Raw genomic sequence first — 13,025 nt, forward strand, 5'->3', positions numbered from 1 at the left:
AGCCATCTGGAGGCCAGGGAGACAGCCCCCACCAGAACTTGACCACGCTGCCCAGCCTCCAGCAGTGAGACAAATTTCTGCTGTTCAAGCCCCTCTGCTTACAGTATTCCACTATGGCAGCCTGAGCAGACTTAGCTACTGATACAAGCAAGGCAGGAGAGGGAACGTGTCAGGTGGTACCTCCTCAGCCGTGCGACTGCTGTGCCGTTGGTAGGTAAGGGAGGACAGGCTCAGTAGGTGGGTCTTTGTTACCAAGGGGTCAAGGCAGTGGTCAGCATTCTCTTCAGTGGGCGAAGCCATCAGGTGGACAGTCGCCTGGCTTAGGTCACTAACCATCTGGGTCACACTCCAGTCAGAGATGAGGCGCCGCATCACTGTGCCCGCTGAGGAGAGGAGGCACACAGGGCCCATGCAAGGCAGCACAGAAGGCCAGTGTGGGGCAGGGAGACAGGCAGGGGGGCACTGAGGAACAGGACGGGGGACAGCGCAGAGAGACAAGGGAGCCTCTGGTCTCACCTTGAGGTATAAGTCGCTGAGTTCCCCGAGTGAAGACGTGGCCCTGACTGCACTCAATCTGGATGCCACGTTGCTGGGCGAATGAGGCCCAGTAATGCACCTGGCAACAAGAGAACGTAACACTGAACTGAGGATGGTGCCAGGGCGGTGACTCAGAGACCCAGTGAGGGAAAACAAGAAAACTAGAGAAGTGGACAGCTGTTGGCAGCGCCATCAGAGCTGACCTGCAGCTGGGGAAAGAGTGCAGTATAGGAAAGTTGCTTGTAGTGCTGGCCGAGTTTCTTCTTGCTGGGTTTCAGGTTGTTGAAGAGCTTTCCCCTACAAATAGGCCTTGTGACACTAGTCCAAGTTGCCCAGAAGTTCTGCATCCAGCGCAGGGTGCTACTATACAGCAGAATCCGGGGCTGGGACATCGCTGCAAAAGAAATGGTAGACGTTTCCCAGCTGTGGTTAAAACACAGATGAAAGGACTACCCTGGTGGTCCAGTGGCTAAGACTCTGCACTCCCAATGCAGGGGGCCTGGGTTCAATCTCTGGTCGGGGAACTAGATGCCAAATGCTGCAACTAAGAGTTTGCATGCCGCAGGCCTCAACTAAAATATTTCACAGGCCATAATGAAGATTCTGGCGTGCCACTAAGACCTGGCACAGCCAAATAAATTTAAAAAAAATAAAAAAACACAGATGAAGTCAAATCCCTTCCTAGCTTCACGGTTTTGCTTCTTTTTTCATTCACTTGTTGAAGGGCTTCCCAGGTGGCGCTAGTAGTAAAGAGCCTGACCGCCAATGCAGCACACTTGAGAGGTGTGGTTCAGTCCCGGGTGGAGGAGTGCCCCTGGAGAAGGAAACGGGAGCCCACCCCAGGACTCTTGCCTGGGAAATTCCAAGGACACAGGAGCCGGGCAGGCGGTAGTCCTTGGCGTGGCAAAGAGATGGACATGACTGAGTGCACCACACACTGCTGAAGCACTAGCTCCCAGTACTTTCTTTTTTTCACTTTGGCTGTGCTGGGCCTTCATTGCAGCAGAGAGGCTTCACTGCCCTGGCATGTGGGGTCTTAGTCCCCTAGTTACAGATCAAACCCATGTCCCCTGCATTGGAAGGCAGACTGACAACCAGTGCACCACCAGGGAAGGCCCCCAAGCTTCAGATTTTAGAGGCTTAAAAACCCCAATGGCACTCAAGCCTCACATTCTCCAACACTCTCTCCTTTCAAAGACCCAAGAACTGTACTTCTACCAACCCTCTTCCAAAAAGGATCCTAACCCCAAAGCTCCCTTGCTCTTTTCTGATCCCCTCTCCAGAGGGTCAAGCTGAAGTCCTCGGTGTCTAAGCTCATCCTCCCAAGCCCTTCCTCCCCATTGCCCCAGACCCAAGCCTCACTTCCACTGTGCCGAGTCAGATCCATCTTGATGGAGAGATTGAGGTTCTCAGAGCGAAAGGCCCGGTAGGAGTCATGGAACTGGCCCAAGGGCACCTCAGGCAGGAACTCTGGGGCCCGCAGAGTGACACCATGGTGATCATGGGGGTTCCCGTGGCACAGCCACTGCAGGTCCAGGGTCATGCAGAGGTCAGGCAGGTGAAGGAAGCAGCAGTCATCATACCTGGCTCACGACACAGCCCTGGTCACCAGCAGCCCCTCGGCTCTCCCCATCTCCCCCGACCCTGAGTCCCACACCCTGTCTGAGGCTCCATCCATTACTCCACTCACTTAGAGGCTGTTCTCACGTTGATATCCAAGTCGCCCGTGAACACAAACTGACCGGGTTTCCAGTGAAAAGACAGGTGGTTCCATTCCCAGTGCATATTTTCAGTTGTGTTGTATGGATCCTATACCCACCCCAAAAACTTGGTGAGATATAACTAAGCATTATCACCTTCTCCCCACAAATGAGTGCTTTTCTCTCTTCACCATATGCTGTACAAACCCCAGCCCCACCATCCTCAGAAGAAAACAGCTCCTCTGGACCCCTCACCTCAGTGGCCAGCTGGTGCAGGTTGGCCTGTTCAATGTCCATGTGCCAGTCCCCATGGAACAGAAGACGGCTCTTGTCCCACCAGGGCAGGGGTGGACTGGGGTCAGCTGAGGGCTTGGTCAAGAGGTCCACACACTGGCCAATCAGTGTCCATGCTGGATCCCAGCACGGGCCCCATACCACGGTGTACTGGAAGATTTCCGCTGGGGCAGAGGAGCACAGGACGCAGCCTGTTACACACCTTCACCCCTCTCTTCGGCCTTTACTCCAGAAGGGCCTCAGCTCATCTCCCACCCCAGCCATCACCACCATCTCAGTCAAATCATCTGCCCTCCCCTACTCACAGTGGAAGTCGTGATAGAACTTGAGTGGGGGCATGTTCCTCTCGATGGCCACGTTGCCCCAAGGAAGCCCCAACGGTAGGATCTGGCGCCGCCGAGAGCAGGGCTGGCCACCCTGCTCAGTGCCCACCAGTCGACCCATCAGTCGCCAGTCACGGATCTCAAACAAGTACCGGGGATAGTCTCTTATCCGCACTGTTAACACAGGGAGGACACACAGTGGCTACCCAGGAAACTGAGCACTCACAGGCCCTTCTTCCCCCTGCCACTATTTTTACATCTATTTCACAAGGTCAACTGAGAGAATAAGAGCTGGCAGTTGGCAGCAAAGCTAAAAACAGGGCACAGAGACCTTGAGCAGAGAGTGAGGGGGATAACGCTGAGATCCAAGAGCGCACTAGCCCTGAAGATGACTATGTTAGCTGTGCCCCTGTGTTCAGCCAAGCAGTTTCAGGGTGAAATTCAGGAACAGAGAAAAGGAAGAGGAGTCCACCCATCCCACTCCACCCACGCCCAAAACAGCCGCCTTTCCCAATATAACTGAGCTCCTCTCTAATTGTTCTAAGAGCTCCCTGGAGCTCCAAGGGCAAACCCTGGGCTCTGCAAATAAAGAAGTGTTACTTACCCAGAAATGTCTTGACACTGCACTTGAGCATCCTACACCACTGAATGACAAGATCTATTCCCTCAGCAGGGAAAGGGCTGCCTGGATCAAGCTCCCGAACCTGCTCTAGCACACGCTCAGGCCCGTGGAAGGAGGCATCTGCCAGAGCCACCAGTTCTAGCCCTGCCAGGCTCCAAGTGAGCAGTGCCCGGCGCATGGGCGTGTTGCCATAGAGACGACGGGAGCGCTGGATGTAGATTTCAATGTTTTTATGTTCCAAAGAGGCATACAGCTCCTCGATTTTGCGGGCAGGCAGTAACTCCCCATGCTGCTTCCGCAGGGCGGCCACTTTGGCATCCAGCAACTGCAGCCTTTTGGCACTCTCCTTACTTTCATCCTTCATCAGCTCGTAGTTATCACGAAGTTTCACCTCAAAAATGTCATCCAGGAAAACCCATGAGAAGTGCTGGACCTTCAGGAGTATATCAGGTGGGAGTGGGGCAGAGCTGGGAGAAGCCTGAGAGCGAGACCCTCCATGCAGGCCCTTCAGCCACTTCTGAACGCCCACGGCCTCGTCCAGAGTCCGCGAGAAATCATACTGATAAGGAAACTCCACGGAGACTGAACCCAGAGAGAGGAGCCACACGCGGTTCCGGAGCGTCTGCAGCCCAGGGAAGGGGTTCCGGTGAAGGATCATCTCCTCCAGCTCAGGGAGCAGCTGCACCTCCACCTCCTTGAAGCTGAAGATGCTGTTGCCATCGAAGCCCGCGGCCAGCTCTGGGCAGTAAGCCTGCAGTGAACCCCCGTGCCGGCTCAGGGACACACTCTCGGCAGCCAGGGTAATGAACTTGTCCTCCGCTACAAAAGCCGTCAGCTTGGCTGTGCTCACCTCCAGTGTCAGGTTTAGCAGCCGCTTTGGTGGGGAGGACTCCAGGGGACAGCCTTCTGGCTCAGACGGGGTTGCTGGAGTCTCTAGCTCAGCAAGGGGAACAGTCTCAGGGAAAAGAGTGGTTCTTAGTAGGTCTCGGCACTGCAGGGTGGCCAGCACATGCTGGTACAGGTACATGTGATCTGGGGGGCTCCAGAGTAAGGTCAGCCCTGCGCCACACTGAACCTTTATAGAATAAGAGGAGAGGATTGATTGATTACCACATCCTAGAACATGAGAGATGCAGGAACTATTATATACATGCACAAGAACCATCTCCGCTCAGAAGTCTTTCCTGAGCAACCACATTAATTACCCCCTTGCTTGGATCCTCTTTGCACTAATATGCTGAGCTAACATTTCCTACTTATACTTACAACACTTATTCTTTTTTTAAGTTCTCCTCAACCAGATTCTAAATTGTCTAAGAGTAGAAGCCATTTAATTCTCTGGTATCTACCAGAGAATACCCAGTATATAGATGTACTCAATAAGTCATTTGGCTTTTACGTTTCTGCTCACGAATTACCTTTCCATAACGATCACCTTCTGTATAATAACCACTGCAAGTATCAATTGAAAAATGTTCATGCACTGATTGTACCTTGACTTAATTCTTAAAAAGTACTGGTCACAAATTCATATAGCAACAGACTTATGGCAAAGTACGCCTCAAAGAAGGGATTAGGGGAACTCTGTTAGCCTGAAAAACAAAGTCAATTCTCCATAGTTAAGCAGACAGAGGAAATTTAAATTCCAAGACCAAAAAATTCCTCTGAGTTCCAATCTCTGTAAAGCAAACTCTTCAGTTTCCAAAGGAAGGTGAAGTCCAATGAACAGGGAAATATCTCACTCTCCTCCCAAGAGGACCCCATGTCCAAATTAAATGATATCCTGAGAAGAAAGGCACTGGGAAGCCTCTCAAAACTTTCCAGTGCCTCCATCTTCAGATCTCTTCTAGCCTGTTGATGAGCTGAGTGCTTCAGTAAAATGCCACCAGACCTTTAAGAGCCCTTTACTTTTTTATATATATATATATATATATATATATATATATATATATATGTATCTGTATATCAGATTTATGCACTGAAATCTTTACAGTTGAAATTGTATGTCTGATATCTGCTTCAAAATAATCCCACAGTAGAAGGCAGGCACAACTGCTCAGAGCTTAGCTAAATGAGGTTGGTCCTAAGTTGGTAATTTTTGAGGCCAGGTATGGTTGCATGAAAGTTCATATACTCTCTGGTTTTATATGTATTTTAAGTTCCATGTTAAAAGATACAAATGTACAACACAAGCCAGGGAAAAAAGACCGACCACTAGGCATTATGTTTCTCACAGGTGAGTTTCACAACATGACTAAGCCAGCCATTCAAATATGGTGAGTATCAGTACAACATGCTCTAAGCCAGGGAAAATCCAACCCGACCCCACCTCGCCATAGAAACATTACCTCTAGAGAGCGGATGCTGCTGTGATAGGTGACGGAGAGCATGGAGAAGCTGAGCACTGGAGTAGGGATGTCAGGAGCCTTACAACAGGGCTGCATCTTCTCTGTGACCGACTTCACCAGCGCAAGCACAAGTCCTTGAACACCCACAGTGGAGGTCTCAGCACTTCCCAGGACAGTCAGTGTGTCCAGCCGGATCTCAGAAGCACCTAACATCCAGAAACCATGTCAGGGTTGGTTCTTGGCTCTCAAACTCCAACTTCAGTCCTCGCTCTCCCTTCCTTATTCCCTTCACTCTGGCTATCCTTATTCCCCACACTTTCCTAACCTAATTCCTCATGTTTTAGGGAAGTTTTCCTTTCCTGTTTTAACCCAACTACAGTTGGCAGGGCCAAAGAAGTACCCAAACTCCCACCAATTCCCCAGAGATACATCAGTTTCTCTCTAGAACTAAATACACAAAGAAACAGAAAACTAACTGCATCTCCTTCTCCTGATCAGATATCAAAGCTGTTTTTTTCTTATACACTTTGCTATCTGTAAGCCCTTAAGAAATATCAAGAAGCCCAACAGTTACACAAGACCTTTTAACATTTCCTGCCTCTGACTTAGAAAATTTTCAAATAACTGATTTTATTTCATGAGAAGCAGCAGCGTAATCTGCTTAGGTTACAAACTACCCACTTCAGTATAGTATACTGTATACTATACTGTATAACTACCCACTTCCTGTCCCACTTACCAACCAGGGCAGAAAGGGTGAACAAGTTCATGTCCTCCACCTTCAAGTCCACCTTCCACAGTAATGACACAGATTCCCCAAATGCGGATTCCCTGGAGACAGCTGACTTCCCAGACTGTGGACCCATTAAGGAGAAGATCCGAGACAGACACTGAGCGCAGGTATCTGATACCTCCACCTGCAGTCCTCGGATGGTACAGTCAAGAAAGAGGGTATCTGACTGAGTGCTGGACAGGCCCAGAGGCTGGTTATAGCTACCCTAGAAAGAAAACAATGGGACTTCATCAGAAGCATGCCAACAAACAGTTCGGTAACGCACTGGTGCACCGTCTGCGGCCAAAAAAGGTGCTCAGTGCTCTAGAACGTGGCAGGATGAGCAAACTCTACAGGCTACTGTTCACCGAAGTGCCCACCTACCTGTAGTGTGAAGGAGTCCAGGACAAGCGCCTCACCCCAAACATGCATATTGGGTGGGTGGGGTGCTCTCTGAATATGGGAGTCACTGCCCACCCTCCAGCAGAGGTGGTCCACAGTTAGGACGCCCCGTTGATGGATACTCTGTGGTCTCAGGTGCTGGTAATCTAAACATAGAAGGTGGGAGAGAGGACTTCTTTGGAGCCACAGTGGCCATCAACTGGGCCCAGCTCCATTAATGAACAAATTGTTCCTTTTCCATCGCTGAGCCTTACCCAGAGAGATGCAATTGAATCCCAAGGCAAAGGGTGGTGTATCTCCCAGCTGAATGGAAACATTGACGTTGGAGATGGAGGTGCTAAAGATGATCGGTGCCAGGATTTGGGGAAAGGATCTGTACGGGGACAAGACCTCATTGTTTGACAAGGAAAGAACTGCAACTTCCTATCATGTTATAGATTTCAGAAGCTCTCAAAAGATAAGGTGAGTTTTATTGTGATTATTAGGAAAGGATGCAACTAGAAAAAGACTGAACTAACTCATCAGCTTCCTCCTACTCCCAGTGATAATCCATAGAGACTTATGAGGTTGAACCAGATGAAATTGCTATTTTCATGTATCAAATAGTATATGTCAAATATGGTGAATATCAGTGTATCTTATGATTCAACTGAATACCACCAAGTAGCGTCCCTTACAAACCACTGACCTCTATGGGACACAATGCAAGTACTACACACACAGACATGGCACTAATGACTAAGGCAGATGAGACATTGATTATTTCAGTTCAGTTCAAGAAATGTTCATTTTATGTAATAAGGAACTGTGCTGGGCACCAAGGACATAAAAACAAAGAATTCTGTCACTCATTCTACTGCCAGCGTCTCATCTAACAGAAAACATAAAGCATGTTTGCTGTTTAGACTGGGCTGTTGAAACTGAGAGTTAAAAAAGATCAAACAAGTAAATACATATTTAACACAAGATGCCACTTTAGACCAAAAAATCCAAGAATCCACCTGATAAGACGGTGGCCAAAAAAGATTACACTGACCTGTTCTTCCTTTGCTTAAGAATAGATGAACTAGACTCTTGGGTTTCCAGCGCTAGCATGTGTAGCCAGTGAGAGAACTCCTGGTGCCGGTAATGAATAATACAAGTGTTCAGAACCAGGGAGGCTGAGAGGTCAATGGTGGTCACCTGGAAACGAGGACACCAGAACTGTGGGTTCAGGTTTTATTTTATATGCTCACGACTCAATGACATACAGGGAGAGCAGAAAAAGGAATGATTCTTGGTCAACAGACCTGCACGTTAGCCTTGAGGGAGTTGAGGCAGACAATGCGCTGGCGGCTCTGGGACAGCAACAACCCATCTGTAAGGGCAAAGGGCAGATGAGAGGAGAACACGGAGAGGGTGAGAGGAAAGACTAGAGAGGGTCAGGGGCGGGCGAGGAGACGAAAAGAATGTCACCAACACTCGTTAGTTTCAGTACATTTCCAACTCCCCCTCCTCTGCTTCACTGACACTGAGTTAAGAAGACCAAGTAAGGCATTGGGGAAGAGTGTGACTGGTCCTTCCGTTCTCTCTCAGTACCACTGACCCCACCCATGAACCTTTCAGAAGGAGTTCGGTGCTCATCTGTGCCACATCGGAATTCGCCGTGAAGCTTCGCAGGGGCAGCTGATCCTCATCACGGTGGTATAGGAAATGCAGCAGCTTCAATGTCCAATTCAGGTGCCTAGACCAGAGACAGAGTCTGGCTTAGAAACACGTGGGATGCTAGTCTTACTCCCTTTCCCCCTTCACACAAGCTCAGTGTAGCTACTGGGCTGGTTATGGAGATCCCAGCACACAGCTCCAACTATCACTCTCCACACTTCTGTGTCAGGAGAGACCTCACCTCTTTTGACTATTCATGGACAACACCACACTAGTGATCTCCATCTTCACTTTGACCTGGTCCGGCAGCTGCTGAAGGAGGTATAGGCCAGGCAGAGTTGGCTCAGCCAAGTCCTCTGTCACCTCTGAAAACACCAATAAATAATACAAAAGCCATCAACTCCTAACACTCAAGTCGCTCAATATGCCATGCCCTCTTCAGCCAAACGTTCCCATGTAAAGTAGCCTAGGCTAACGTCCAAACTTAGGCAATAAGGCCAAGATCCCAGGTATCCAGGCACCCACCGTACTTCCTTCCCCAAGGTCTAAAAAACATTCTGGAGGACTTCCCTGGTGGCGCAATGGGTAAGAATCTGCCTGCCAATTCAGGGGACACAGGTTCAACCCCTGGTCCAAGAAGATCCCACATGCAACAGAGCAACTAGGCCTGTGCCCCACAACTATTGATCCCGTACTCTAGAGCCTGCGAGCCACAACTAATGAGCCTGTGTGACACAACAACTGAAGCCCAAGTGCCTAGAGCCTGTGCTCAAGAACAAGAGAAGCCACCGCAATGAGAAGCCTGTGCACTATAACAAGAGAGTAGGCCCAGCTCTCTGCAACTAGATAGCTGGCATGCAGCAACAAAGACCCAGTGTGGATAAAAATAAAACAATGAATGTAATAGTGTGTACACGTCAAAATAAATAACTAAAAAATGCTACGGAGAGCAGGTTATTATAATGAAAAGAATACGGACTTTCGGGCCAAATAATTCAAACCCCATTTTTACTACTGACTACCCATGTGATCTCAGTCAAGTTAGCTAATCTTCCTAGGCACTTTAGTTTCCTCATTTGTGCAATGCTGAGGATTTAGTAGGGGCACATGTACAAAACACAAAGTTCAGACCTTATTTATGATAATTACTCACTAAATGTTCTTTCACGTACCACAAGCAAATGCCTTCTTTCCTCTAGCTATCCTCAAAGGCCAGGATTAAAGGCCATGGCAAATAACAAATCACATCTAAATGAGTGGTGAGATGACTATTTTTTTTTTCTACTTCCAAAAGAATGCCCTACAGGGAAGCTAAGAAGCTCACTGACTGGGACTTTACCTGAACAGGGAAGAGGCTTGGGGGCCAGGCCTGTGCCCTGGCGCAGCAGCTGACTGTGAAAGAGGCCCTCATGCAGTTCGGCATGGAGTGTCCACACATCCACCGTGATCGCCTTCAGCTGCCCACTGCTGATGCCCACCTCGAGACACAGCTTTAGGGCAAGTGAGAGCTCCGCTAGACAAGTGTCCTCCTACAGGGAAGATAAGCCTCTAAGGTGTGACTGTGCCGGGAGTTTGCGGTCAAAATGCCGTGGTCTGGAACACATCCCTGAGGGAACCCCATAGTACACATAATCTAGAGTACAAGCCCTGAGCGCCTTTGTACTTTATGCCCAGAAGAAAAACAAGGCATCTGAATGACTGTGACATACTCACCAACTGGCCGCTCTTTAGAACTTTGCTGTTGATCTGACTTAGGCTCACCTCACATTTCAGCCTGGGAAAGGAAAAATAAAAAGAGCACCTGGCTCCTTTCCTCATCATTTACCTTCAGTCAAGCTTTGTTGGCTGGAAGGCCCAAGGCAAGCAGAAGTGCTTAATCTTACTCTCTCCTCAAATTACACAGAATGAGAGAACTTGACACCTTGATAAGAAAGCCCTGATATCCACCCAGCCTGAAACAACTGTAAGGCAACAACAGGGTTACCGAACCTTCTTCTACCCCATGCTTACCTCTTCCCATCACTATCCAAAAGAAAACTGCTTTCTCTGATCTGAATATGCCACAAGGACTCAGAAGTAGCCACCTTGAGGACCATGATGTTTATAGAATCTACATGAATGGAAAACAGCTGGAAGGAAGATGCAAAGATGAATGATTAATATCAAGGCAATGCCGTGCCTTTCCAATGGAAAAATAATAAGGAACCTCTTAGCATTATGCCTTAAAAAGCCACCATGACTCCAAAGCCAGCCATTCCTACTTCAGTCCAGGGAAGTGGGAAAGTAGCCTCACCTGGCAGATTTTCAGTAAGGATGGGCTGAAGGCCAGCTCCTTTTGGTGTGCCCCAGTACTCTGGGAGAACGGGGCAAACAGGCTAGAAACCTTCTGTAGGTCAGTTCTGATACGTACTTCTCCAAAGCACAAGGCCACATAGTGTCTGTCCAGGAGAGAAATCTCACTGCCATCAGGTCCAAACCCCTTCCATACCAGTCTTTTCCCCTCCCTCATACCCATTTTCCCATCCTCCCTAAAAACAGCTCAAATCATGGAAGACAGTCTCAGAGTACTTATCAATATCTGTCTCACAAAACAACAGCTTCCAGGCTAACCCAGAGACACCATCAAGAACCCGATTCCCTCCTTGGGCTGCGGGGCCTCTGTAAACGAATCTCAATCTGCAAACCACAATCCCAAAACATTCCCCAAGAGGAGAGTGAAGAGATAGGGTACTCACGGCAGATCATGGCTAAGGAGTTTGCTGGAAATCCACAGGCTATCGATTTCCTAAAACAGTGTGGGAGGAAGCTTTGTACAGTGGCTGTTAGGTAAGCCCAGAGCAGTTTGACAAGACAAGAAAGGGTGTAAGAAGAGGAGGAAGTGCGAGAGCCCTTCCACTACTCTCCATTCCATTTCCCCCAGCCTCTCTCCTCAGCACTATATCTTGTTCCTCTCAATGACATTGGATAGACTTTAATATTTCTCTTTCATGGATTTTTGCCATTTCCCCTCTTATATTAGAATGGCAATCTTCGTTATCTTGGTTCTCTGCGTTACTTCTGTGTATTTGTTCTGTACTTTACTTCCCTATTTTTTTTTACATGCCCTGGACACCCTGTGCCTCAGAAGTATTTTTAAAAGAACTTGCATCAGTTCCAGTATTCTCAAATATGCTCTACAATCATCTTGGCAAAGGGGTGGCAAGGCTGGGTTAACTAGGAAAGCCACCAGGATTTTTTAAAAAGGAAGTTAAAAGTTGAAATTCAGCTAGATCAACCCACATATATTCCCCGGGAGTTTCCCAGGACTCACCACTGTTTGCTGGTGCTGCTGAAACTTAAGACTGACATTCTGAATCCAAAAAAAGGAGCCAATCTTTAGTTCCGCCTGCAGCTTCTGCTGACACCACTTGGTGGCCAACCGGACCACAAGCCACCTGCAGAAAAATCCTTGAGTTCACAGGACCCTCTCCCAAAGGGTGGCCACCCTCACCCCCTGCAGGTCTTAAAAAGCCTAGCAAAAGATCATGAACTGGAGGTGGATCTTCTGGGGAAATTCTCCTGTCTCCCAAAACACCACTCTGCCATACACATTCAGCCACGCTGATCAGGACCCTAGCCCAAGAGTGTCCCCTCCACCCAAATGAAATCAGACGAACTAAGCGCCACCGTTTAAGTTGGAGACAAAGAAAGCAATCCCTCAAATCCGTAGGAACCTCCGAGGTAGGGAGAAGAGGTTCCAACAGGAGTTGAAGTCCAGGCATCCGTGTAAGGTGTGCCATCACACAACCCCCTAAAGGTCTCCTCCTCCGCCCTCCAGACAGGTGTCTGCGAGAAGGCAGTGTGGGGTCACATCCGGCCGGCTCCAATGCCGCTCTCCCTGGGCAGCCAGACCTGTTCCGGCTCTCCAGGGCGAGGCTGCAGGTGCCCTTCGCACTCGGGAAAGGGGACATTCACGGGCATCCGGATGGGGAAAGAAAAACCACTATGCCGGGCCCCCTCCTCATTCACACCTCTATCCACCACCCAATCTCAGCATCTTCTCAGGCCTCGGCCGCTTGCTCAATCTCCCGGTTCTCGCGGTTCCCTCCAGCCAGCTCCACTCTTACGCCCCCGCGCGACCTCTCCCCTCGTCGCGCGCCTCCTCTCCGGCCCCTCCCCCTCCGCCGCCCGCGCAACTACCCCCAACCCCCTCCCGCGCGCCTCTTTCCAGCGCGCCCCCTCCTCAGTCTCTCTTCCTTCCCTTCCCACCCCCTCCGCCACCCGCCGTGGCCGGGATCCCCTCACCGGCCTAGGAAGAGGGCGCTGAGCCCTAACAAAAGCAAGGCCAACAGCGCGGAGAAGAACAGGGGCATTCCGGCCCCGGCCCGGCCTGGCTCCGGCCCC

The 13,025-nt window shown here is 49.6% G+C and overlaps 1 protein-coding gene across 3 annotated transcripts in view; it reads right to left on the minus strand.

Annotated features, from left to right (window-relative positions):
- Nucleotides 1-13,025, minus strand: part of BLTP2 (bridge-like lipid transfer protein family member 2) — a 28,042-nt gene extending 15,017 nt beyond the window's left edge. For all 3 annotated transcript variants that reach the window (XR_006061362.2, XM_015098537.3, XM_042256571.2), the window contains exons 1-23: nt 12,927-13,025; nt 11,953-12,076; nt 11,378-11,427; nt 10,936-11,080; nt 10,653-10,771; nt 10,356-10,416; nt 9,982-10,171; nt 8,884-9,007; nt 8,597-8,721; nt 8,288-8,355; nt 8,035-8,180; nt 7,253-7,371; nt 6,981-7,144; nt 6,564-6,822; nt 5,825-6,030; nt 3,459-4,551; nt 2,837-3,028; nt 2,493-2,695; nt 2,228-2,346; nt 1,900-2,120; nt 741-931; nt 517-616; nt 181-383 (exon numbers count right to left, since the gene is read on the minus strand). Coding sequence is in view for 2 of the 3 variants with exons in the window: in XM_015098537.3 (XP_014954023.2) it covers nt 181-383; nt 517-616; nt 741-931; nt 1,900-2,120; nt 2,228-2,346; nt 2,493-2,695; nt 2,837-3,028; nt 3,459-4,551; nt 5,825-6,030; nt 6,564-6,822; nt 6,981-7,144; nt 7,253-7,371; nt 8,035-8,180; nt 8,288-8,355; nt 8,597-8,721; nt 8,884-9,007; nt 9,982-10,171; nt 10,356-10,416; nt 10,653-10,771; nt 10,936-11,080; nt 11,378-11,427; nt 11,953-12,076; nt 12,927-12,994 (4,290 nt within the window). In the remaining variant the exon portion in view is untranslated. The remainder of the gene's footprint in view (nt 1-180; nt 384-516; nt 617-740; nt 932-1,899; nt 2,121-2,227; nt 2,347-2,492; nt 2,696-2,836; nt 3,029-3,458; nt 4,552-5,824; nt 6,031-6,563; nt 6,823-6,980; nt 7,145-7,252; nt 7,372-8,034; nt 8,181-8,287; nt 8,356-8,596; nt 8,722-8,883; nt 9,008-9,981; nt 10,172-10,355; nt 10,417-10,652; nt 10,772-10,935; nt 11,081-11,377; nt 11,428-11,952; nt 12,077-12,926) is intronic.

This window comes from Ovis aries, chromosome 11 (genome assembly GCF_016772045.2).
Source record: "Ovis aries strain OAR_USU_Benz2616 breed Rambouillet chromosome 11, ARS-UI_Ramb_v3.0, whole genome shotgun sequence".
NCBI lineage: Eukaryota > Metazoa > Chordata > Mammalia > Artiodactyla > Bovidae > Ovis > Ovis aries.